The 27454-nt window shown below is 37.8% G+C and overlaps 1 protein-coding gene across 1 annotated transcript in view; it reads left to right on the forward strand.

Moving 5' to 3' along the window:
* Positions 1-25865, forward strand: part of tmem145 (transmembrane protein 145) — a 56840-nt gene extending 30975 nt beyond the window's left edge. The window contains exons 6-15 of the mRNA XM_007553757.2: positions 8746-8830; positions 9287-9358; positions 11507-11575; positions 12110-12190; positions 12508-12586; positions 15038-15131; positions 18650-18822; positions 19932-20052; positions 20411-20599; positions 22364-25865. Of these exons, the coding sequence (XP_007553819.1) occupies positions 8746-8830; positions 9287-9358; positions 11507-11575; positions 12110-12190; positions 12508-12586; positions 15038-15131; positions 18650-18822; positions 19932-20052; positions 20411-20599; positions 22364-22603 (1203 nt within the window). The 3' untranslated portion in view covers positions 22604-25865. The remainder of the gene's footprint in view (positions 1-8745; positions 8831-9286; positions 9359-11506; positions 11576-12109; positions 12191-12507; positions 12587-15037; positions 15132-18649; positions 18823-19931; positions 20053-20410; positions 20600-22363) is intronic.
* Positions 25866-27454: the final 1589 nt, after the last annotated feature.

Raw genomic sequence — 27454 nt, forward strand, 5'->3', positions numbered from 1 at the left:
GGTTTCATCTGTATTTTGAAGGACTCAAGCAATTAAAATTGACAATAAAACATAAAAAACAAGGGACGTGTGTTCCACAGCAGGAGTACGACTGCTGAAAGAAACAATATCAGCAGGCTTTAAAACAGATCCGAGGAATTAACGACAGCCTCAGGTTAGCACACCTCAGGATTCGAGTTGACGTGCCAGACTTTTGCAGGCTCAAGATGAAATGAGGAGCTTGACAATGCATAGTTCTAAAGGTTAACACCAAGATTTTAAAGTGAACCCTCAAAGTAACTGGTAACCACTGTGGAGATGTAGAGGGTCATGTGTCGCCTGTCCCAGACAGACAGACAGACAGACAGACAGAAAGTCCTCTTCGGTCGATCGTATGGAGAGATTCCATTGAGAAAGAAGAGATCTGAATTTCACAGACTACAGCTGACAGCTGAATCCATGCACCCGATTTCTTGACTAGTTTTGTAAAGTTAGGTTGTCATAAGACGTTATTAGAGATCATGACTTTTCAAAGTTCAGCTGAATATAATTACTCCTTAGCCATTATCTAAGGGCCAATTACTAACAAATAGTAATATCTAACAAACAGTTCAGCAGAGCTGATAATTCATGCACTGCGTAGGTCTTAAAGAAACAGTTTCAGTGGATGTCATCCATCTAATTGCAGGAAGATGTTAAAGTATGTTTATCAAAAACATGACTGGTCCTAAAGTAGAACCCTGAAGGACAACATGAAATGCCATATTTTCAGCTTATTACACTTTAGGAGCAACCTTGTTCATCCTACACCAAACTGTCTGTGTGTAAAACTAATTCTGTTGGAAATGTTTCCAGATTCAATTAGAGAAATGGGGGGAAAAATTGTTTTTCATAACATGCTTTTAATGTCTGGGAGATGTGTGGCTTAAGAAAGAAGCAATTTAATCATAAAATGTTCGGGTCATTGACTAGCTGAGTGAAAGACCAGCTCAAACCAAAGCAAAATGTTGAACAACCTTCAGAAATCTTGAAGATGCAAAATATTGCAGGATATTCTACAATGTCCTCTAGAAGCAAAATGAGAAATGACCCAAGGCTTTTGCTCAGTACCAAAAAGGAATCATTTTCTCTCCTAACATGTTACAACTGATTTTACAACAGATTGTTTATCTGTGTTACTTGACTCTCCTATAAAGCACATCGCTTCCTGCAGCAGAGTCCAGAGAATCTTAATGTGCAACAGTGGCTAAACTGCTGAGCACGGCCCCTGATGACTCCTCTGTGGACTATTGATTAGCTTCTGGAAGAACTGTGGATCTTTGTTTTGTTTTTTTTTTTGTTTTTTTTATCTGAGCTAATATTGTGCAGGGAAAAGGCAAAATGGTAGTAAAAGTGTTTGCTGATGTGCATCTGTACCTTGGGTTTTGTGTAGTTTTTCTGGAAATTATTAGCTCAGGTGATGATACATTCTTCATTGTCCAGAAAGCTTTCAGTGAAAGACGGAGTAGGTTTGTGTTTTTATGCTGCTGTTGTTGTTGGGTTCTGTCTATTTATGTTTTTGTGGTCTTATGAAGTTAAAAGTGACATTTCTGCCCATATAACAGTGCGTCTTCTACTGTCTTATTGCTGCACTGGTGTCATGCACCAGATTGCTCGTGTAATAGAGTGTGAGGACTCATGCCCTTGAATTATTTTTTTGGAAGGTTGTTTTTGAACATGCTGGCAGAGAAGAGGTATGATTAGAATGGATGCTTCCTACAGAGTGCGGTTTAGTGTCATTCCAGTGTCTGCTGAAAGACACGCTGCCTAATGCTGCTGGATTTGAGTATAAAAGCTCATCTCGGCTCCCATGGACATATGCACGCTGCGTCCCGTGGCCAATTTCCACCCCTCATCTCGCGCCGTTTGCCTTCTCGCTTCCGTTCGGCCTTCACACGTCTTCATCTTCTCTCCTGCTGTCGCTCACAATCTCTGGCAATGTCCCGCTCCCTTTCATCTCTCCGCCACCAAGATGTGACACACTCCGCACCATTTCATGTCTGTTTACCTCAGCTTCTCTTTTTTTCCCCCTCCCTATCAGCATGTGCCTAATTGTGCTTCTCCTCTGGATGTCCCTGTCTTACCCGTCTCATTTCTTTACCATCTGATGCATTTTTCTCAACACTAACATTTTTTTTTTCACTTCCAAGTTTTATTTTATTGTTATCTAGCTCTACTTTCATGTGCTTCCCATCTTAGAGTAATGGGTTTTAATCCATATCAACCAACCTGCAAGGGCATGAAGAGCGGAGAAGGTCGGTTTATCCTCAGTTTTCTTACTTGCATGAAACTGTAACTTAAGGCTGATCTTCTGCAAACATTTTCAGTTCTTTCCACTTGATTCCATGTAGGATGTTGGATGATGGATGGCTTCTTAATAGAATGCTAAATACATGGAAAATAATTACAATATATAATTGGTATTTTTGGTTTTACTTCAATAACAACAAAAGTTTTGGATATGAATTGTAATGTGACAAATAGCTTCATTCTTCATTCTTTTTCTTTCTTTTGTTAAAAGCATCCAATGAACCTTATTTTTTTAAATAAATGCATTTTCAGACACTTCTTTTATCAAGTGTTAAATGATTTATTCATCAGGGAAAATACATAACCCTGATAGAATAACATTCCTGAAAGCACCAATTACAATTTTTTCCTATTTAAACTTGCAAATTCTTTCTGCTGTGGTATAGTTAAAAAATGAATAAGGACCCTTTTTTGTAAAACAGTTTTAAAGAATTAATTGTTGGCAGTAAAAATCAATTAGACCCATTTTATTTGCCACTCAGATGTTCCAGAATGCCCGACCTTCTGGTCTTTCAAACAGAAATCCAATGAAAAAAAACGTTTGAAGTCCTGCTATTGCCATCAGCTGATCTACATTATTCAAGGGAACCAAAAAGAGGACATGAAACCAGAACAGCTGCTAATTTTTTCATATTTAGGAAAAAATATGTCCATAATTTTACAGCTGCCAACTTGGCTAATTCACTCGTCTTTATAGAAGAGAGATTGTCATAAAAAGCCACCACAGCTGCTGCAGCACAATTGCAGGCTATATCTCACACAGAGACTTCCAACTCTGTCATATAGGAGTGGATCGTTCCTCTGTGCCAGATGGGGAGCCAGTTTGGACTTGAAATGCTTCGTTCAGGAGTGTAATAAATAAGAAATAATAACAGGAGTAGCTGACACCATTACAAGCCTTCTGGGAGATTTATTCAAGCGTTCAGGAAATGAAGACACTTCTTGATTTGTTGACTGTGTTGCTTCATATGAGTACTGAAAGAAGAGCTTTAACTCTGGATTCTGAAACAAACCAACAACAACAAATATTTGTATGATTAAATATTCATGTGGCAAAAGAAGATGGACAATTAATCTGCAGGTAGTTTTTAATGGCTTCTCTGTCATATTTTAGAAATAAGTCACAGAGTCATGATGGAATGGCTGCTTAGATATTGATTTAAATTATTTGTCAGTCATTTTGACTGTGTAATGCATTAGCAATAATATTATTATTGTATATAATACAATTGCCCCAGATTAAGGTGTGCTATTTTTAATAATATAATAGTGTGTTATTCTCTGGTGTCTTATTAAAAGAAGTTAAAATGTAAGAAGAAAATTGTGGAAAAATGTAGCAGTTTTTACACATCAACTGTTATAACCTCGGGGTACTTTGCCACCCCATGCCTAATCCCAAATGTTCTGTTAAATATAAAGTTCAATTTCTGCAGCATGTAACTCTGCCATGGTTGTCTTACACAGTTCTCTTTTTCTCAGGGGATTTTTCCTCTGTTTATCTGAACCTGTTGTTGAAGCCCTTCAGGGGCCTTCTCAAAGCCCTAACCCCAGACAGTTTCAGGAAGAGTGAGAGTGCCGACAACATTGAGGCAGGCATTATCACCTGCACCAGTTTCTGCCCTCACCTAATCCTTTCCTGGCAGGGGAACGAGCAGTTTCCTGCCGCCAGGTGCTCAAATCCGGGGGAAAACCTTTTGTCTATACGACTGCATGATAGGGAGAATTAAATACTGCTGAACTCGTTTTAGTTGCGGCAAAATAAATGTCAATACATCTTCTGTCTTTATGTCATAATGATATGAAAAGTTGCTTTAGTTTGGAGTTGTGCTGTACGTTTAGAACTACATCTGAAGAAAAAGCTGTTGAATATTAGACTGCCTTCTTCTTTTGCCCTGTTTTTTTTTTTTTCAAATCAAAACAAGACCACCAACATCACAATTATATAGAAACATACATTTATATATACATTTTGCTATACTTGAAAAAAGTTACCCATCTGTTGATTTAGTGGAGTCATTAAAGAATCTCTTCTTTACAAAGAAAAAACGTCCATAAACTGCAATTTACAGTTGGAGATGAAATATTTTTTTAAAAATCCATATAAACCATTTAAAGTCTTGAATAGACAGAAAGATTTTTGATATTTGAACAATTTGACAGCAGATATTGACTTAGGTATGTTTGTAACAAATAGCTAGAATTCCTTTAACTTTTGAATTAGCATTCCTTCTGTAAATTCTTGTCGTGGATACAAGTACGACGACGTGTAGCTGCTTGAAGTTAGTCTATTTTGAAACATGATGTTTCCCTTGTTTCATAGAGGAATAACACTTTAGCATAGCCAAGCTCTGTTTAGCTGTCAAGTGTTCACTGCTGTGCAAACTTAGCTCCTCAGGGCTGTAATGTTGTAAAGCAACAATATCAAAAGCTTCTCAAAACTCCTTTTTAAGTGCGCTTATCATGCAACGCAGGAGGTAAAGCCCTACAGATTTATATATGACAAGCCTTCTGCAGCTGATATCAGTACAGTCAATCAGGTGCCTTTTTATTCCTGAAGCCAACCGTCGGCTTCAAACACATCCTGTGGCTCTGTCCATCCCGCAGAGTGGGCTCCTGTGGAGAAATGTCACCTCTTTCCACATCATTCCATCTCCCATACTTCCATCTTCTGGTTGCATTTACTCACCCTCTCGCTCCACTTTTATTTTAAACTTTCTCCACATCTATCACTTTCTTTATCTCTGTCTCCTTGCTCTTTATGTCTGTATTGATTTTGTGGCAGCGTGCGCTCCATGCTTCTTGCCCTTTTTGATAGAGGGAGTGAAATGGAGTCTCAGTCTGCCAAATGAAATCAAAGTCTTTTTTTTTCTTCCCCTCCCTCCCTCTGTTCTTTCGCTCCATTGCAACAAGCGCGAACTCCATCAGCTTTGAACTTGCGTGTGTGAAATGAGCTCTCTTTGCTCTGATTGTCATCCCATCTCTGTGCCCTTTCTCTTGTTCTTTGCTCCCCATCGCTCTTTTTTCTCCCACCTTCCAGCTTTAATTCGGTTTGATGTTATTTCTTCGTGTTACTGTCAAAAATAACTCTGTTCCAGCAGCATTTTACTTTGACTAATGTCTTATTTTCTCCTCATTTTTTTTCTTTTTTTTTGTGCATATTTAGAAATTAGTTTTCTTGCTTTTATATAGTTATATTTCAGTGTAGAAATCTGACACTGGCACATAAGTCTAACAGTGGACGTTAAAAATAATCATTTTTACAATGTGACAGGTTAAAAACAAGAAACGGTTGCTAAAAGGAAGCCAGTCTTATCCGTTTCTTCTCATCTGGGCCATGTTCACATTGACAACATCCTACAAACCATTTTGTTGTTTGTGTACTAACTTCTTTCTCTTCCTTGGAGATCTCATGGTGTTTCCAGGCATGCTAGGAGACTCCCTGACTACATAACTGAGCAGATAAATCAACAACCTTATCCTCCTTAAGGGAGATCTGGATGTTTTTTCTTTCTTGCCTTCATGTAGCAGGAAGTATTGGAAGAAGGCTGTTCTTTTAAAGTGTGGTGACCAAGAAATTTTTATTTATTTATTTATTTTCTTTTTTACATGTACCAGTTTCAAAATAAACTAAAACAATGTTTTGCAACAGAAAACATTCACTAAAATTGGAAGAAATATATACATTTATGTTTTTTCCCTTACATAGTAATCTGATATGGATAACAGTGGGAAATTCCAGCAACAGAAGTTTATTTTTCCATTAGAAATAAGCAGTTTATTGATAAACTGGAGGTTTTTGTGGATGCAAAAGCTATTGGTGTGGGGATTTTTTAAAAGATATTTTGAAGCAAAAAGTGTCTAGAATATTTAATCATTCAACATTTGTATAAAAAACATATCTTATTTCCAAACAGATCAGTGATGCATAAAAATAAGATGCCTTGCTGTGTTCTGTAGTGTCCTGCTGGTCATTAGGGTTGTGTTTATAGTATTTTTTTGGACTAAATTTGCTGCCTTTCCTCTGAGAGGGGATCTATGGTTTCAAAGTTTTTTTTTTTCTTTAGAGAGCTGCAGTTTTTGATCTGCTGAGATATTTATTTGAATGCTGTGTAAACATACTCCAGTATGAGGTTCTGATGATAACCTTTAACAAAAGAAAAATAAATAAATAAAATAAAAACTGTTTTAGGGTATGGTGGTATTAAAAAGCATATATTATATTTCAAAGTCAGAAAACCTAAAACCTTAAAAGTATAAAGCCTAAGCAAGTCAACCTTTCCATTGTTTTTGAAACCAGAGAAGTAGTTATGAAACACACTTTTTGAGTAACAGCCATCAAAACAGGAAGAGCGTATAAAGATGATGGCTTTCCTTCTGCAACACCAATTACTGGAAATCTCGCACAATAATGACAAAACTGATTGTTTTCTAGAAGAAGAAAAAAACAACAAAAAATACTTATTCCTGTTAAACAGGTCAATAAACATTTGGCCACTTATTGGCAATACATACTGTGGAGACAGTACTTTTGCTCCAAAGGTAATTTTTGCAGAAAACGTGGCTGAGATTGTTGTGTCTGAGGACAAATTTCTATAAATATAAAACTGAGCAGAGAGTAAACGGCCAGACTGCAGTGTGCATTTTTGTAAGCACAAAGTTTATCAATACTGTGCAGCTTTTGTTGAAATCAAAGGAATATCCACCCATTCATTGCACTTCATTCATCTTAAATTGGGTTGTGAATGTAACGGGTCTCGGTGGAAACCCAGTGATCTTTCTTCCTGGAGACACTGGAGCAACCCCAAAGGATGCACTTGTCAGAAGGGAAATAAAAACCCTAATGTGAGTTGTGGTCTACCTGTAGTCTCTTCAAAGCAGTGAGGTGAAGACGTCAGCAACACTTGAAATACTGAGGAACCAACTTTCAATGTGTTTCACTGTGTGGGCTACATCTGGGTCATTCCTCCTCACAGTGGGACAGACTTTGAAAACCTCCAAAGGTGGGTTTACACTGTGGCAATATTATTTTTAAGACAAAATCTTTTGTTGTAAGGAAAAAAAAAAAAAAATATATATATATATATATAATTGTCTGTTGTTGCTTAGTGTGACAGATGCGGTGACCACATCTAAAGCACTTTCCCAACCAAGGATGACCCAAGCAGTGTCAGACGTGTTCTGGAAATACTGTGCTGTGACTGATGTCACTGATTCCCAGCCACAAGTGCTGCTTCTTTCATCCTTTCCTTTTTTTTTCTTCCCCTTATCCAACTACAATAAAAAAGCGTATCAACACCTGTAACTTCTGTCCATGGACTAGACCATCGTCTGTAGCCTCTTGTTTCTTGTATTTCTTCAGTAACTCAGTCATGCAATCGGGCATGATCAGTGGAACAGTGCAAAAGGAGTTCCTGTCATATTGAGCTTGCATGGTGCGACTAGTTCAGATCCTGTGTGAGTTTGACATTTGCGTAGTTTGTGCAGGGCTGTAAGGATGATGTCTGATCAGGTGTCAGAGCCATTTCAGAATTTGATGCAGCGGAGCAGCAGTTCCACTTCAAGCCTTCTGTCCGTCTCCTCCTCCTTCTTACCGTCATTCATGAATGACACACGACGATACTTCACATCTTCGGATGGGTAGAGACTTTCCGCTGGCCTGTAGGGATCTGTCCACCCTTTTCCAATTTGGAAACAAGATGTCAGATTTGGAGAAGCTGACTCTGTCTTTACACTGAGCTGCAAAAGTCTCCAGTACGAGCCGAAGGAATGAGGAATGAGATGAAACCCTCATTTGAACAGTGGCTTTGATTCTTTTTAAAACTGTGGCATGGTTTCAAAATGGAAACTGGCAAATGCCACGTCTTGTGTTTTATTGTAACATCTTTGCCATCACATTAACTCCCATAGCCAAAATAGCTAAAATGTATTATCCAGTCTCCAAGCTACATATCCTATACTGATTGGTCCTAGAAAAACAAAACCATGCTATTTACTGTACCAGTCATTAGGTTTTATTTGACAACTGATCAGTGCATATACAAATCATAGTGACATCTGTGCTTTTGATTTTATTAGTTGAATACTTTTTTGAGTGAACTCATTTTTTTAAGGATTTTTAGCTTGTCTGATTCAGCACATTGAGGTCTTTAGTGCTTAACAGCGAAGCACACTTTTTTTTCCTACAGTATTTGTAATAAATGTTGATATTCAGTATTATAGCGACACAGCTAAGTGCCCTCAGACTGTTAAAATATAAATCTAAAAGTCATTACCTAGTGCTGCCAGCATAACCTGCAGAACTGTCCACTAAAGCACAAAGCATTAATCATCTTTTGTACAATGATCGTATGGCCTGTAACATTGCAAGAGGATATATATTTTTAATAAAACCTCCTCTCTTTCGCTCCTCTGTCTCAGGGCGACGGCTTGCAGCTGGAGTACGAGATGAAGCTGACCAATGGCCAGTCTTTCTGGACGCAGCATTTTTCTGCAGATGAGTTCGGTGAGAATGATTAGACAGAACGAAAGGGATTATGGAATGGATCGCCAATGGCACAAGCTAACACCACTTAGCACGGCCAATAAAGCACACGGCTCTGAACAAATTGCAATAATGAAGGGACGGCTGAATGAGTTAATGATGATGGATGAACTGAGAGGGAGGGATGAAGAGAATGTGATGCCCATGTATCTTCTAAATGAATTATTCCTACATCCCCAATGCCTTTGTCAACTCATACTCTATTTTCTCCCAAACTTACTTTATTCATTAACTCAATTTCTTCTTTTTCTTTTTTTTTTCCTGTTCGCTCTGTTTTTATGTGTTTAGATTTTGTGAATCTTTCCTTAACTCTTGTACTTACTTCTCTCTTGCTTATGTTTTTGCTTTTAAATTATTTTACTCCAATCACAAACTTCTTCATATATTTCTGCTAACTCATTCAACTTTTGTTCTCAGGAATTTTGGAGACTGACATCACGTTCCTGGTCATCTTCACGTTAGTGTTCCTCCTCTCTTGCTACTTTGCATGTAAGTACTACCTTTTCTACTTAGTATAATCACTCTCTCCCCTTTAGGGCAACTCACTTTGACTCCTGGAGCTCTCTGTAATCATTAAATGGACTTTGCCTTGGCTCCATTAAAAAAAAAAAAAAAAAAAAACCTGCATGTTTTCTTGATGGGAAAGAAGTAGATTCCTGTGTTCCTCCTGAAAAGTAAAGGTCAAATTAGGCAGATTCTTCTCTAAGGATTCAGCATTTATCACGATGGAGCTCATGTCTTAGAGAAACAAGAGTGACATTAGGCCGGGAATAGAGGTTCCTTTTTTTTTTGCATAAAGATGAGAAGTTAAATATTGGCGCCAACAAAGGTCTTAAGCTTTCTGAAATATGTTTTCTTTGAAAATTTAAGAGGGAAAACCCTGAAGTAACTGAGAACTTGAGTAAAAATGAAAATTGTAGCTTAATAAAACAGGCACAGTCCCAGTCTATTATCAGTTCAAGTTTTCCCATGTGGTCATATTATCTTACTTTGTCTAATTTAGTGGTATCACCTAACTAAATTAGACCTAAATTACATTGTACTTTTTAGAGTCCTGTGCCTTTTCTGTTCAGAAACTAACCAGACACATCACTTTTTGTCTGCTTTAATATATTATTTAAAAATGAAGGCAACACTGAATTAGTTTGACTTGTTTTAATGAGAGTTTCAGTGACAACAAGAAAACTAGTAAATATCACAGAAAAGTCAGCAAGCACATGAATGTTTGTTTTTTTTCTTGTATTTATTGAATGTATTGCTCTATATGTTTCTTTACATTTTATTAAATTATTCTGAAATTTAGAAAAAATATAAGTCAAATCACAAAGTAGTGGGTCTTTGTAAATATGCCAAACTGTAACCCTATTTTCCATCTGCCTCCACCTAAGACATTTGATGTTAAGACAGCATACACAATGTATGGCACTAGAGTAGACACACAGCAAAGATCCACAATAAGAGTGCAGAAACAAAACATTAACGTGAAACAAACACAACTGATAAATAGTCAGTTACTCTGCTGAACAAAATTTGATGAACATATCTCAATGCCTATTTCACTTATTAATCTTAATTGTAAGGCTTCTGCCTAAAGATCTTTTGCACATGTTTAGTAAATACCCACTGGACATACGACACCTGGCTAACGAAGCTTAGCCCTTTAACAATGTGTAGATATTAGACATGTTGTACATATTAGATATTGGCAAAGCATATTTATCTTATAAGTGTATGGAGAGAATTGGATATTTCTACTCACAATTAGCTAAAAGACAAGAATTAGATATTTTTACTCACAATTAGCTAAATGACATATAGCGAGTATTGAATTTTTTGCTGCACTCTCCTCAACAATTATTACTTTGCAGGTCCGAAGCCTTAAAGTTGGGAAAGTCCTGTTCTAGCTAAATTTACAAAGAAAAATGGTCCAAGATCACAATCCCTGTATCCTCCAGTCTTGGAAAATTTAGATGACCAAGTTCTGTTCTGTTGCCAAAAAGATGTACAAAATATTATCAGAAGGGATGCTAACAGATGTTGGAATGGTGATTTTTCTGAAATTGCCACTGTGAGATTATGGACTATGGCGCTTCCATGAGTGTCAATAAATGTGCAGGGTTTAGCAAATAAAATAGCTTAAGAAATAGGTCTAAAGGCCATATGTTGATATAGTCAGTACAAGCTTTTATTTTTAGGTGACATTCTTCCTTATAGCACTTGACAGATCGAGTCTAGGAGCACAGAGCAGCTATTAGCTGTTGTTTGCAATCCTCCCTCGCCTGATACATTTCCCCCGCTGGCTACCGCATTGTTTTGGTAGTAAAATAGGCTGCTTAAATATGCATTAAGAATATTTCCTCTCAGATTAGGTAGCGGAAACCGAGATGAGACGTATCAGGGCTCATCTGGAGATGGGCATCACAAGATGGATGCATACTAATCATTGCTCTCCCTATTTATCTGGCCCGTTCCCTTGTTCGTCTGCGATCTCCTGTTTTCTCCCTCTCTCCGCACCTCCCTCACTCTCCTTGGCCATCTGTTAGCATCTCTCAGTCCTTTTTATCTGTCGCCCTGACGCACACACATGTACCCACACCTCTATCACCTTATTTCTGTTTTTTCTTTTTCTCCCTCCAGACAATCTGAAGGGGAGACAGCTTCTTCACACAACCTACAAAATGTTTATGATGGCAGCAGGTGTGGAGGGTAAGAGCTTCTGTCCTAAACAGGCACACACCTACATCATCAAGACGCACACACGTGCACGCTCCGGGGATAACAATGAGCCTCATTCACTGTTGCAGTATCTCGTATCTTAATCCGCACTTGAAGAGCAGATATTATCACACTGATTAGTTCTGAATAGGAACTATTGCAAGCAGATGTGCAGGACTACATTGTTCAATGAAGCTCGTTACTGATGAACCCCAATGCTCTCTTCATGCTGTCCTCTCCACTTCTTTTCAACTCCCTATCACTCTCTTATCTCTGTCGCTTTCTTGTCCCCAAAACCTTTCTCTTCTCTTCTGCCTCCCATGAATTCACCTCATCGTCTCCTCCTCCCAACTCTCCCTACTTCTTTCTTCCTTTCTGTTGCTCCATTTTTATTCCCTTCTCTCTACTTTAATCCCACGTTTCCCTTGCCTTCGTCTCCCTTTCTTCACCGCCTGCTAACCTATCCCTCCTGTCTCTTATATTCCTCATTTCTCTTTCCACCCTCCATCTTTTTCCACTTGGCAGTGCTCAGCCTAATGTTCCATTGTGTCTACTGGGGCCTGTATGCCAGGGATGGAGTTGGCAACGGCAGCCTGAAGATACTCGGTGAGTTTCTCCCTCTGGATCGGTCACTGGCTGAATGACTGACACAGAGTCCGGCTGGAAGATCAGTCACTGTCAGAGCAGAGCGGTTGAGTGGACCATGATGGATGCATGTATGTTTGAAGAGACCTTGTAGATGGTTGGATGGGTGTAGGCAGGACAATATACGACTTAAAGCGACTGTGTGTGTGTGTCTGCAATACGTGTATTATGACCTGATTTTATTGTTCCCCTCTGATGTCACAGATTCGAAAACTACAACCTAATTACCTCCTCTGTCTTCTCTCTCTCTCGCTCTCCACCTCTGTGTCTGTCTCCAGGGAAATTACTGTTCTCCGTCAGTTTCTTGGTGTTCCTTCTGATGCTCATACTGTTGGGTAAAGGTTTCACCGTCACCAGGTGGGAGAGAGGGAACATTGTCCTTTTTCTACACTTTTAGGTGTGAACACATTAGGGGTGTAACATTGCATCCAGCCCATGAAATGAGACGGTACATGATACGGACTTCAACGGAAAACGAGACCTTAGGCAATATTTTTGGGGAAACTGAAAATCTCAGTTTCTTAATTTTTTATGATTAAAAGAATCTGATTATCGAAAATTTGGCCACATGAACAAAAAGTGTCAGAGGCTTCTGTAGAGCTTGTATAATGAAGTGTTGTTGGCAGGGACGGTAAGAAGTCTTACACTGCAGACCTTGTCAACACGACATAATATCTTAATAACTACTTCATAAACGATTGGACTAAAATTTGCCATCACACCTTTCCTGTGATTTATGTCCCATTGGTAAAATGAGAAAATCCTTGAATGACCTGAGTTTCCTCCTGTCGTATGGAGCATAGAGTAGCACTGCACTCTTCCTCCTCTAGCTATTGCTGCACAATGCTGGTCAGCTGGCTGAACGAAGACTGCTGGACTTCTCTCTTACTTTGAAAAAAAAAAAAAAAGCTAATTTGGATGTTATGAAGTATTTCTGATCAACAAAAACTGCAAAAACATCAGCAGCTCAACTTTTGACTCCTGCTAATGCTGTTTCCAAAGAAAAATAGCAAGTTACAAACAGAACATTCATTAAATGGCCAAGATTTTCGCTCAAGCCTATTTTATATTAAAACAGACAAATACAAGTTTTTTTGTTGTTGTCTTTTTTATAAATATGGTGGCATTTTCCCCATAGGTTAGACACTAACGTATGTCCTGGATAGATGATAGTAGCTTATAGTTACTTTGACAGATGAATACAGGTTGAAAGCGGATATAGCTTCAAATCACAAGGGTGATTTTAATAAGAAAAAATGTAGAATTTTAATAATGCGAGATGTCACTGCAAGCAGACGTTACACCACTAGTGTATGCATGTATTTAGTCTTTTCTTCTGCACGTCTGCTACATTCTGTGTCTCTTCTAGCTGAGTCACTGTCCCTCATTGTCACAACCACCAACTCTGTCTCACAACATGATAATGCCATGTGTCAGTCAGATTATGTGTTGTGAAGCTGAACTCATAGTGTGACTGCATAACAGTTTTGTCCTCAGGATATAAAATATTAGCACTGAAATGTTGGGCAGTTGAGTTGTTTTCAAGTAATTTGAGTCAAATTGTTTCCAGTGGTGGTTTGTTGTTTTTTTTGTTTTTTTTCCCTCCTCCTCTGGCGAGGATTAGTGGACATTTTCTTGTGACTTACAGCTCGACTGCACAATAGATTATTTATGAGTGCCTTTTCTCACTGGAACATCAGCATTTATCCATCTTACACCTGACTGGAAAAGTGCCTTCCTGGCTCAGCTGTCACTGGTGCTGCCAGTTTTCTAAATTCATTTTTTTTCAAATTCCAATTTTCAGGCTGGAAAGACAATGAGTGACAGCTCCCGCTTTCATTAGTTTGTGATGCAATGCTATGTTAGACAACTGGATAAATGGCTTTTTGTTTTGATCACTGTTCAAATTTTGTGGATTTTTCTTGCTTTGCTATCTTTTCCTGAGAAGATTCAAACAGAGCAAACCATGAGCTTACTTATGGTTTGCTGAATTTTTTCAGCATAATGTACAGCATTTCCTTCTGACAATTCAGTATTATCAGTAATTCAGCAACAGGATTCTACTCCAGGAACTGGCTTGTTGCTGTTTGTTGCGATATGTTCCTGGTACCGTATCCTCTACCTGCTCCTTTATCATGTAAAACAAGCATAAAGGAAGTTGAAGAAGGTTGGTGGAAACATAAAGATTTCAGTAGTTTTCTAAAACTATTTTCAGTTACCATTATGAATCTTCCTGTATGGCCTGTCTTTTGCTGAAGTTGGATGGCCATGGTGTTAAAAGCAATGGACTAAACTACCAGAGCCAAGTAGACAAAGTTATTAAGTTAATTACTTAATAACTTATATTTAACTTTCTTAAAAGTTTACGTTGGGTACTATGTTAATAATTTACACATTGTATGGCCGGGTTAGGTTTTAAGCCGGTCTTAAATCCACCTTCCTAAAAACTTGTAGAAATCCTGTTTTTGACTAAAGTATTCAATGATGAAGTCTGAAAAAAGCTGTTTTGAATTTAATGCTTAGAACTAGCATTTGCTCTCTATGTCAAACATATAAACATGATTTCCACTTTTTGCTCTGCTTATGAGCTACCTTCAACTCATAAACAGAGATCGGCCGTGTTCAGTTTCTATTCGTGCATTAAGCTAGCTGCTACAGTGTCACCGATCAGATGCATAATGCGTGTGTGCACCTGCATCTGTCCCTTTCATCTGTGCGTCTCTTAGTGCGTCTGAGTGTGTTTGATTTTTATCTTCCTTCAAATGTGTGTCTGACCTCTGACCCGCCTGGTTTGTTTCTGTGTGGCAGGGCGAGGATCAGCCACAGTGGCTCTGTTAAGCTGAGCATCTACATGACAGTCTACACAATCACCTATGTTATCCTCTTCATCTATGAGGCAGAGGTGCAGTATACACATTACACTCTCTACACACACATTCAGTTCTACACGAAGCAGCAAGGCCATACGTTTGTCCTTACTCGGATAAATCGGTGATTAAACTTTAGTTGCTCCGCTCATCGCTGCTGGTCTGAACTTTTGGCATCTGTAACTGTGGGAGTAGAATGCTATCTTCAAAAACACAGCCACAAAGATTCGTAACAACTTGCATTGAAATAAAAATTAAACACATTAATAATTGAACATGTTCCTGCATAACTGGGGCGATTGTTTCTGGTTTCTGTTCCAATGTGGCAAAAACAAGGAAGCCGCCAGAGTGAATCAGAAATGCTAATCTCCACAAACATAAGAATTTCAAAGCTGCAAGGGAAGCACCAGAGAACATCCCCCAGAGAGCACGGTTTCTACGGTTCCTAGGTTTCACAGACACAATTTAATTAAATTCACTTCATTAATTTAACTCCAATTGAAATCAAAGGTCATGTCAGGCTATTTTATAGAGTAGAATAAACGGGTTAATTAAAGTTAAATTAAATATAAACTCGTTCCTCACACAATGCTTAAAGCAAGTGTCTCTGATCTAAAGGTGTTCAGAAAAACTGATTTCAGTCGATGACTTGCTTAAAAAAACAGGATTAAACAGTTGCCAAGGGAAAGGCTTATAAGAATATTAATGCAGGAAAAATAAAAAAAAATAAAATAAAAACCCACAACTCAAAACTAATGTTTCAGATGAACAACATTTTTTCTGATTTATTCTTCTATTGATGCAGAAAACTCCTGGACATTGTATCAGAAATGAAGCTCTTCAGTTTCTTTATGTTCAATAAAAGGAAACCTCAAAGGAAAAACTGTGTTTATGTGGCAAAATAATATAAAAGGGTTTAAAGCTGCTGTGTGCCTACTTTGCTTATTGGTTCTGCAAGCAGAAAATATCAAGACAGTTAAAATAGTAATAAAAACAAATTACACAATAAGAAATTCTTGCCGTTGTAGATGGTCGTAAAGAACTGTTTGCACACTCAAAAAACATCCAGCTAGAAAACTGCAGGGATAGATAATCTGTTATAGCAAAAACAAAAAGATAAAACCTGTTGAATGCAAAGATTTGTTGAAACTATCAAAAGACCTTATATTTAAAGACAGATAGATATATTTGTGTGTGTAGTTCTCAAAAATCATAGTACACTGAATTTTTCTCCATTTGCCCCAATGTGCACAAAATGTGTCAAAGGAGCTCATCAGAACAATTTACAGAGCCACCGTATACGTAGCTGGTTTTAATATTTCACAAAGTGTGCCTCATTTCTTAATATTTAGATTCCCATAAAACTCATTTTTAGATACAGCAACAAACATGGCAAGATGTGAAACTATGTTGCATCAACTGCAGTCTGACAGCTACTAATTAGTTACTTCTGCTTATTACACCATTAAAGAGCTGTTTAATGTTACAGCATCCAATAAATCTGTCAGCCAGATAAAAAGTAAGGATGCAGAGACCTTGACCCAATTAAATATTCATCAACAAATGACAAAAAAACAGCAGGGCTGATTTGTTAATTGGCTCTTAGTTTGTTCACAGACTTAATTAGGATGATAATCATGGTGTTTGTTGACCTACTAAACATCTTCTGGTGGTGACATTGAGCTTGTTGACATTTAGATCTGCATCTCTTTAGTCTCACTCCGTTGCAAGGAGTTGAACTCTGACTTTTTCGCACTTCACTTAGCCTTTTTATTTTCTTCTGTGAATTAATGATGCGTAATTGCAAGTCCACAAAACTGAGAAACTCCATACTGTTTAGTAAGAGGAACCTTTTAAAAATGAATTCTTGAAGTTAACTTTTTTGACCAGTTCTTCAATGGTCAATACTTTATGGTTTGCAACAGTCAGACATAGAATAGACAGATTCAGTCAATAGATATTAACTATTCAACAGAAGAGTTAAAAGAGCACAGTCCCACCACTGGCTTTCCCAATATATGTGAATCAGCCAAATAAATCGTAAATATTTGGATGTCTGAGATTTATATTTGTTCCTCTTCTCCACAAAGTATCACTGAAGCTGACTTAATAGTTTCTTAGTTTAGTATTTATTAAGGGATTTACGTAATTATGTGGAAATACTTGTTGGTGAAGCCCCCAGATGGAACAGATTGTAAAGTTATTTCTATTCTATTCTACTGTAACTTCCTTTCTAACAAACACACAGGCAGAAACTGGTGCATTTAGTGCGAGTTTCCTGGCCACGGACGGCTCAGCAAACCTTGTCCACATATGTTAAAGCTCTATTTAGCTTTTTTTTTTTCTCTCAATAATCTCATAAATATTCATGAAAGAATGTGCCCTGCAGATGAGCGTGGGCTGTAATGGCTTTTTCTGTCAGAAACTCATTACATTGACATTTTACTAATTATACAAATGCATCAACTTGACTGCAAAAACATATAAAAATTAGTTTTGGTTCAAGATTTTAAATTCCGAGAAGAAGAATAAGCATGCTTCCTAAGTAAAGAATACAACAATTCTTATTAAAAGTGAACTTTTTTATGCACTGTGTATTCTATGTTATATTTGCTTTCAGTGGTAAATACCAGATTAGTGATCTTTACGTATTTCCTTGAAAGTTGGATTTTTCTAATCAGCATACTGAGAAACTTTAATCTTCGTAACCCCCACCCCCTGTTTTTTCTGTCTTCTTGAAAGGGGATAACACATTTAACCAGCACATGATCTTATGAATTAATAATTCACAGAGGAGCAAAAAGTAGTACATAAATCTTTGCTCAGTGAGAAGGCTTCTGCACAGTCAGATGTAACGCTGCCCCATTTAGAGACGGTGGATTACAGCCTTTGAATTCAGGGTGGTAATGACCCCAGAGGAGAAGAAGGCTGCAGAAGTATCTGCGCTATTTCTGATATTGAAGCATGCAGCCGTCTCTTCCAATACGTGGTTCTGAAGTGGTATGATTTATCAGCCGCCTGCCCTTTTGCACAGGCCCTGCTATTTAAGAGCTTCAAACTCTGGGGAGCTCTGTCTAAAATAAGCGAAACTAGGTTGGAGGAGGAACGGAAATTAAGACTTGAAATTTGGACCCGATACTGTGTGACTGCAGTTTGAAGTCTGCCAGGCTCTGGTTGGCCGAGTGCATCCCGAACATCTCCACGCCGAACCCTTAGCACTATGCATTATGTAGCAGCAAGAGTAACTGTGCAAAGTCAGAGCCTGTATCCAGTCACTGGATTGTGAAATACAATCCATTGTCTGCACATGCAAACACACATCACACACACACACCCAGACGGAGCTGTGAGCACACATGCCGATGCCCTAGATGTGGAGAAGTGTCAATGTCAAACCTTCGCACAGACTGGAACTAGCTGCTCTTGGCTCGGTCACCGCGGCAGATCAGCTAACCCATGAGCAATCCATCATTACGAAATAGGACACAGTCTGCACATTTTCTCTGTATTAAGGTTCTGCTTGTTTTTAACGCGTCTCGTGTTCCTGTGCCAGTTCTTTGACCCAGGTGAGGTGCTTTACGCCTACGACAGCCCCGCAGGCTACGGCCTGATGGGCCTGCAGCTGGTCGCTTACGTGTGGTTCTGCTACGCCGTGCTGGTCTCGCTGAAACACTACCCTGAAAAACAGCCCTTCTACGTCCCGTTCTTCACCACATACACTCTATGGTGAGACACCATCTCCACTTGTCGCTGGCTATTGCACCATGTGAGCTGATGAGGCTTGTACATTTCTCTGTGATCTTTAAATTTTAATTATGTAGTTCAGTCAAAACAAAAATTAAAGCAGATAGCTGGCGCTTGAGGTGGGGAAGTCCCAACATTGTGCTCGTCTTATGTTGCAGATAATTATTCCCAGATGAGAGATAGCTGGAGGATATCTATATTAATGAGCTGTTCAGACTTCATGTGTGAGAATAATTATGCAATGCCTGTGAAAAAATAATAATGTTTCTTGGACTTGTTTCACATTTTGTCCCATTACAACTATAAAAGTTGATGCACTTTAATAAAATGTTGCTCTCCCAAACAAGCAGTTTAAACCGTTTTTGTTACAAAAAAGAATTATTAATGCATAAATATGATAGTTTGTTTAAATTATCTCAAACTCCCAGTTTATTTCCATAAATATTTGATGGAATGTTTTTAGGAAAATTCACCATCTTTACTTCCTATGAAAAGTTTCCAGAAATTCAACACAAATCTTCCTCAACTTTCCAACTCCTTACATTTCTTACACAGTTGAAACCAGATGTTTACATAAACTGAATAAAACGACACATACATCATCCTTTCTTAGTTAGAATTAACAAAAAGAATCTGTTAAATGTCACAATAATGAGAGACAATATGTCATATGAAATCATATAAAATATCATAAAACTCATTGTTGTTTTTGGTTGTAATATAAAATACAGAGGCACGGACATTAGCAAGAAACCATATGTGATAGATAGTTCACATCTTATAAAAAAAATTCAAAAATGTTAAAGATGGTTGGTTTAGTTTCTCGGCTTTTCAACCAGTGCTTCTAATAGTAGAGGCTGAAAATGAAGCATAGATTACAAAGACTAATATTATCTCTCTCTCACTGCAGCAACTATCCCCTGCCTCATTATCCACTTCTCTCCTTCCATCATTATCACTCTGAGCGCTTTACATATTTTACTCCCTGAGCTCTCTGTATCTCACCATCAAACCATACTCTCATCAGTTACTTTAATGTTCTCCCTCCTCTCTCTTATCTCTTCTTCTTTTCCTTTTTTTTTCTTCCTCAGGTTTTTCGCTGTGCCTGTGATGGCTCTGATCGCCAACTTCGGGATTCCTCGATGGGCTCGGGAGAAGATTGTGAACGGCATTCAGCTCGGCATCCACCTCTACGCTCACATCGTTTTCCTTGTTCGTACCACACGCACGTGCTCATGCGGACCCCGGCACCTTTTTGTAGAGCCGGCATTATTCAGGAGTCATTATTGCCACAGTCTGTCATACATAATTGACAATCCATGAGTTCTTACTGCGTAGCTCGGGAACGTCTCCTCCACACATCATTATCCATCTCTTCGTAACCTTAAACGCACAGTTCTTCAACTAATGGGCTGTACCGTTCTGTCAAATATCTTCGGTCCTCACCACACACCTCCCATGTCTTTGTCTTTACCTAGAGCTTATAGGTTACAGACATATTCCTCAAGCTATCTTGAATAAACATTGAAGAATATTTATATTTCTTCATGAATTTATTCTTTTTGTTTAGGTCATTACGAGACCATCAGCAGCCAACAAGAACTTCCCGTATCATGTTCGGACCTCCCAGATTGGGATCTTGCAGTCCAGCCCCAAAGGAGGCGAGGGAGGGGAAAGTTTCCCCCACCACGCCTATGGGAACAGCTCCTTCCTCGGAGATTCTCAGCCCAACTTCACCGAGCTCTTCTCCATCCAATCAGTAAGTCTAAATGTGATGTGTGTTCCTGGATGCATTTGAGCGGTTGATATGCAGTCCAGAACATCTCATTTGAGAACTAATGAAACAAAAGGAAGAAGCAGAAACCGCAACGAGATACATATTACGCCGCATGTACTGACTATATAATATCCACTATAAATTCCCCATTATTTTGCAGCGCTTGCTACATTTAATTAGATAAGGACTCTAGTGTACTCATTTTCTGATGCTTTTTGTGTGTCAAACGTAGCTTGAAATTAACTGCTGTCTTATCGAACAGAAGTGCCTGAAAATAGAAAGCGATTGTGGCAGCAGCGCAGTTTGCGAGGGAGCGTGTTTTCAGGGATTATTTCTCAGCAAAATACTTATCTCCTCCAGGGGATGACGCATTGCATAACAATACGCCTGACACTAAAACTCTTGAGTGAAATTAAATATAAGTGTGAGCAGAAATTCATGGCAAGGCTTAATTAAGTTGTTGTGTTTTCTCTGATGAATTGTCTTGCTTCGGTTACTTTCAGCTCTGAAGGTGTTGCTTTTTACACTACATAGAGATGAGTGACGGGAAAAGAGCTGCAATTCTCAGCTACAGCATTCCTCCTTTAATAATGTAGCAACAAACAGGCATCTAAAATTATTTTTTTTTCTTAAAACAATACAAAAATTGTGGGGGGAAAGAGGATATATAAAGGATGTACCGGACCTTTGCCCCGTTTTCTTAAGTTATAACCACCAGTTTTGATGTTCATCTCCATAATGTGTTTGACACGTGACATAATATATTTGCTTCATTACCACATTAGTAATTTTACAAAGTCTAAGCAGAACAAAATTCACCATGTGGTGGATTAGCGACCTGGTTTGTTGATAATGATAACCTTGGTATCAGTGCAATTTAAAAAGTCTGAAAATATTTCTAATCTGCTTTTATCCGATAAAGTAAAGAAATCTAAATTTCAGTGTGGGGAAATTTGGGAATCTATTTGTTATTGTGAAATCTACAACCTGTATCTAAAAGATTTAACTGATTGACAGAAGACATAAAGTCCAACTTTGTAAACAAAGATAATTGTAATTTGGTTTTTACAGTGTGTGATGTCCCTTTTTGTTGTTGTACTCCTAAATAAACTTCAGTGAAAGCTATGATTCCTAGAAGTCACATAATTACTAAATAGGGTCCACCGGTGTGTAATTTAATCTCTATGTATCTGACTATTCTGTAAAGGCTGCAGAGGTTTGTTAGACTACATTAGTAACAAACATTATAAAGACAGAGGAACCAAAATGTCATTAGACTAATTTGACCTAAAACTGTTTGTGGTAAGACTCAAAAATTAGTCTTTACAGAGACTTTGTAAAAAAAGTGAAATCTGTTGATCCAGATGAAGAATACAATTCCAGTTAATTATGTTGCCAGATTTTTTTAAATTAGAGTTTGTAATGTTTCAGAGTAAATACCAGCTTATCATGAGATTCAGTTTCATGGATGAGCACTCATGAGGTACTTTGAGTTAACAGATTCAGGGCAATTATGGGCTGAACGTGATTATCCATATGCAGGTTTCCTGCTGTTTATAACCAAATCTTTATTTTATCCCAGTCAAACATTCTCAGAGGTAAATTAGCATGCTTTTCGATTTGTCAGAAGACCTTAGTGCTGAGAGTGTTGAAAGTCCAGGGTTGCTTTGTTCCCCCTAGCATATCTTTTTGTATGAATTGTTGTCATTATCATATAAATGATGCCTCAAAACTTTTAAATTCCAGGATCCGGTGAAGACCGTGGAAGAGACAGTTGCTCGCAAAGGACCCGACGTGCCGAGGAACAGCGAACAAAAGATCATTACCACCGCTGCAGACTTAACCATGATATTGCCCCCACCTCCACCTCCGATACCCCCACGCCCCGCCTCCCGCTCTTCCCCGATGCCCCCTCGACTTCCATCCTTCACAGAGTACTTCAGCATGCAGAGCGGCGGTGGAGGAGGCTTTGGGACGAAGGCATGAAGTGGATGAGAAAGCGGGAAAGACTGTGGCAGAAAGGACGAAGGCTACAGACAGAATTTACAAAGCTGGTGGGAGAGAAAAAGGTCATCCTAAATAACAGAAGAATTATAGATGAAGGGACATACATGAGAAGTCATCACAAAAGTAAATCCCTAAATGGTCCTTTTAACTTGGAAATGGAATTGACCTGTATGGAGAAGCTAGGGTGGGGAGATGGCTAAGACGCAAAGGCTGAGGTTGTAAAAGAATAAAGAAGCAATAAATATTTGATGTTGACCAGTTGAAGGCACACGGGAGAAAGATGACAAAGTGGATGTAGCCGGAGCAAGAGAATGATAGCTGTGCACAATGTGGAAATGAACAAAATTCTTGAAATACTTTTATTCAAAAATTCATGAGGATTTGATGGTGTGCCTGGAGGAGTTTGTAAATAGCTAAAAACTGTTGAGAGCAACAATTATGTATAGTTTTATTTCAAAATACGAGATTAATTCATGTTTTCTTTCCCCTCAACATGACATTCCAGTTGGTGCTTCGACCACAGAGAAATCCCATGCCATTATGTTTAAAATAAAATAAAATAAATAAAAAAACACAACTTTTTTATGTTTTAAGACATTTTTGATAAAACTTAGATATATTTATGGTATATGGAGTCTGTTGTGTTTATTTATATTCTTACTATATAAGCCTTCATTGGAGCTGGTTTTTCTGGATCAATATACTGATGTGTAACTGTAAACTGTCACATTTAGTCTGGGCACCCCAAAGTACAGTACTCGTAAAACATGCATGTTTGTGTTGTATTTTCCGTCCGAGAAGCAGATATATGTGCTCCATGTGACCTTAGATATTCGCTTATTGTGTGTGTTGAAATCCACACTTCTGTAAATGCATACAATAGGCTGCAATATGTTTTTTTTATTATTTTTTTTACTGCAAAACCTTTGTTAATTACTATACAAATCAAAGCTGTCTTGCAGTATTTTTAACCTATAAGTAGACGTAGGCATGGGCTGGTATGATATTCTGAATTCTGGTAACCTTAAGATAAAATAAAAAACACAGTTTCACAACATCTTTTGAAATGTTTAAACTTAATATTTAACATTAGAGAGCCCACAGTCAGAGATTCATGGATCATTTCTAGTTTTGTAAACATCCAACATGCCGTTAATAACTTTTAGCATATTCCAAATTATCTGAATAATTGCAACAGTATGAAAAATGTACTTGTTTTTGCAATTTTGCCATGATAATGTATGTAAAGTAAGGAGGTAATGTCACAATGTGCATGTGTGCGTGTGTGTGTGTGTGTGTGTATGAGAGAGAAAGAGAATATGCTGTAGAAAAGGGGTTCTCTGTTATTTTAAAACTAAAACATTATTTGTTTAAAATGATATTTTGAGAGATCTTTAGCCACTTTTATTAATATTTAGCACGGTTAGGATTAGTAACCATTAATAACTGGAAACACTGATCGTACTCTCCAGTTTGTATCTTTGCAATTTCACACTTACATCCATCTACCTAACAATTGCATCCTTTTCTTTAGGTTGTTAAATAACTTTGTAGCTTTGATCGTTTGTGGAGATCAATGGTTATGAAACCGATGTGAAATATCAGTTCCTAAACTTCCTTACCAAAGAGTGTTGTTACACCACTGAGCGGCAAAGGATAATTTTTTCTCAGTTCCTACAGGCTGTTCAATAGTCTGAGCCGGTTGAGCTGAACATCATCCGTGTCTGCTCATCAGCCGACTTGTCTGCTCATATCTATTTAAAACATTTTCCAATTGTTTTCGTTTTAAAAACTGATCTAAAACTGCTGATGCTAGAAACCCTAACACACTACTTCTCATAGCTCTGACAGCATATTTCTTTTAAAATTACCTTGTGCACGTAAAGAGGCTGAACAGTTTATCAATAACATTGACAATGTGAAGTGTTATTTATAAGTGACCATTTAACCTTGTTAAACTCTTGAACAAATTGACGTAAGTTAGTTACAGTATAAAGTAAAGTTCTGTTTTCTAGCACATCCTTTCTTCAGTTTGCCAATTAGAGCAGCTTAAATATACATAATGGTTTTGATGATGGTACTTTTCATAATGATAATAATAATAAAGCCAAATACCTGCCCATGCCTAGTAAAATATTATTTATACTGGGCTGTTTTTAGTTGGTTTCACTGGAGTGCAGAATATCCCTGATTTTAACTGTCATGTCTGTGTTTGTGGATGTTGGTGAATATGCTGATGCAATACAGCACAAGGGCGGGGGTGATGCTGAAGTTAGTCGCAAGTCACAATTTCAACTTTATTCGGTTAATTCTTCTTGTAAAGATTTCCATCAAAATGGGAATTCTGTGATTTTAAAACCAGCAATGCCTTTGCATGTTTTGGTAATTGGATTTTCAAAAAAAAATATATCAGGAATGACTAACATTGAGTGATTTGATTTTAATATTGAGACAGCATATTAAACTGAAACGCAAGCCGTTTTTCTGTTTTAAGAAGTGGTTGAGCAGAGATGTAACTTTAATTGTGTATGATTCATATTTAAATCCTAAGATATTCACAACTGACCAGTTTACTTTGCATTAGTCAACCAACCAACCGTGATGGTTGTATTGGAGGCTCTGGTTCCTCTGTCCTCTTCAAACATATCTTATGTATATATTTTTACTATTTGGACAAGAATACGTCAAATCTTTAATTTGTGACATAATATCTTCTGCTTTTCTTTACTGATTATTTAAATTATTTTAACCTAGAGAAGGACATTTAAATGCCTGCTCATCTGGTTTTAACTGCAAAACAATAGAAGGTTGTATTTCACTTTTATATGTTTTATTTTAAAACTACAATCAAATAACCTCCTGTTTTTTTGTTGCTGTTGTTTTCAATTCTTGGTTTCACTCCCAATTACCAAAACAAGCATAAACCCAACAGGCTGTTTCTCTCTTCAGTGTTTTAAAGAAGGAACTTTATTCTCACCCCTGTCTTGTATCTGAACCACAAGTCATTACGTTTGTTGGCTTTTTACACCTTAATGTTTAAGCTGTGCAAAAAGCTGAACAAATATTCATATTTTTCTTTTATGCCCTTATATTGGGAGAAAAAAAAAAGTCTTGTAGAAGAAGCTGTGAAAGCAGCAGCATAACTGTACATTTTGTCTGTCCTGCATGGAGCACTTTAATGTTCCTGGTCTTGGTCTGTTTATTTGTGCGGATCCATCTTATAGGACTGCTTTAAAAAAAACCGTATTCTCACTCCATGGAGAATTATTCCTACCTGTAAATACGGACTGAAAACGGTTTTTCAGACATTTTCGGGAATAATTCGTGCTTTGTTCGAAACAATTTCGGTGGTTTTATCTTGAACTAGAGAAACTGTTGTGCTCAGCTTCGAGCCATCAGATTTCAGTGGCAAACTTGTTGTCATGGAGTACCAATGTTAGGACTGTGGTGTGTAACCTGTAGGAGTGTTTCCAGAAGTGTAACTTTGTGAAACTGACAGATACTTGAATTAGAATACTAATCGTTGCTTCTGAATATGTCTGGTTTGTATTTGGGATGTCTGCCACTTCGTCTGCTGTTGCCATGACTTGACTGAACAGACGAAGAGAGACGGGGAGAGGCGCACCGACATCGGAAACGTTGCTTAAGCGTCGTCAATGCTCACGTTTGATTTGTCATAAAGTGTTGTGGAGAAAGAACTTGAAGAAAGTATGTGTGTGTGCATGACGGAGAACAGCACAGCTTATAGGCTACTCAGAGCGACCTGGTTAAGAGCACATCACAAAAGCACCATTCAGATGCATTTTAATGGTGTCAAATAATATTAATTATAAAGATGCTGTACATATATCCTTTTTCTCAAAATAACTAATTAAAATATGGTTTTATTTAAAGCTTTGTCTGGCTGTTTTATTTGCGTGCCGTGTTGATTTGTGAGCCTGTGGCGTTCCAGTGAGGAACCGGGGCAGGAGTCCAAACACTAAATCTGATATTTGTTTATCGAGTTTGGGATTTGTTCTCATTATGAGGGTCTATTAAAGTAAAACGCTCTGGGGACGGTTTCCAGCCCGGTCCTGATCTGAAGCGTGCAGACCTAAATGTTTTGCAGTCATTACCGATAAGTTGGTCTAATTGAACTGTCCAAAGCTATTACTGAGCTTTCAGTGAATGTTTTGCGATTAAATCTTTATTTTCTGTCTGTTGTGATTCAGTCTAAATTCATATTTTAAAAACTTCCATTAACCTCTTTTTTTTTCCGTTTGTAGGGAAAGTTTTTGTCATCATTTTAAGAGGTAAATAAACCTTTTTTCTCTGCACACGCTAATAAGTGCTAATTGAAGTGCAGATAATCAAAGTTGCCTCTTAATAAATTACAGTCTCATTGAAAGATTAAGATGTGTAGCTTATTGATCCTTTGCTGAAATGTTTTGGTTTTATGTCAGATAATAATGTGACGCACATCAGCAAATAGAATATTTTCTGAAAGGTCTTGAGAACTATCAAGATGTTCTTTTTGATATTGACCTGATATGGTCCTTTGTGTTTATTTTTAACTCTTTCATAGTTTGGATTTGTGCTAAATCTTTTTTGTCTTTCTTCAATCGGGAACATTGACCTTAACTGAGGTAAATCAGACCTGCAGATCTGAAATACAACACACAAAAAAAGCATGTACAACATGAGCCTTTAGGAACCGAACGCTACTGCAGATTTACTGATACAAAATTATTTTTGACATTCACTAACGGCAGGAGTTAAGATTTCAGGAGCGACTAAAAATAATGTCAGGTGAAGCAAGTAAGAAAAAGCTAGATGTGTCTTAATGCATAA

The sequence above is a fragment of the Poecilia formosa genome, unplaced genomic scaffold (genome assembly GCF_000485575.1).
Source record: "Poecilia formosa unplaced genomic scaffold, Poecilia_formosa-5.1.2 Scaffold59, whole genome shotgun sequence".
Lineage (NCBI taxonomy): Eukaryota > Metazoa > Chordata > Actinopteri > Cyprinodontiformes > Poeciliidae > Poecilia > Poecilia formosa.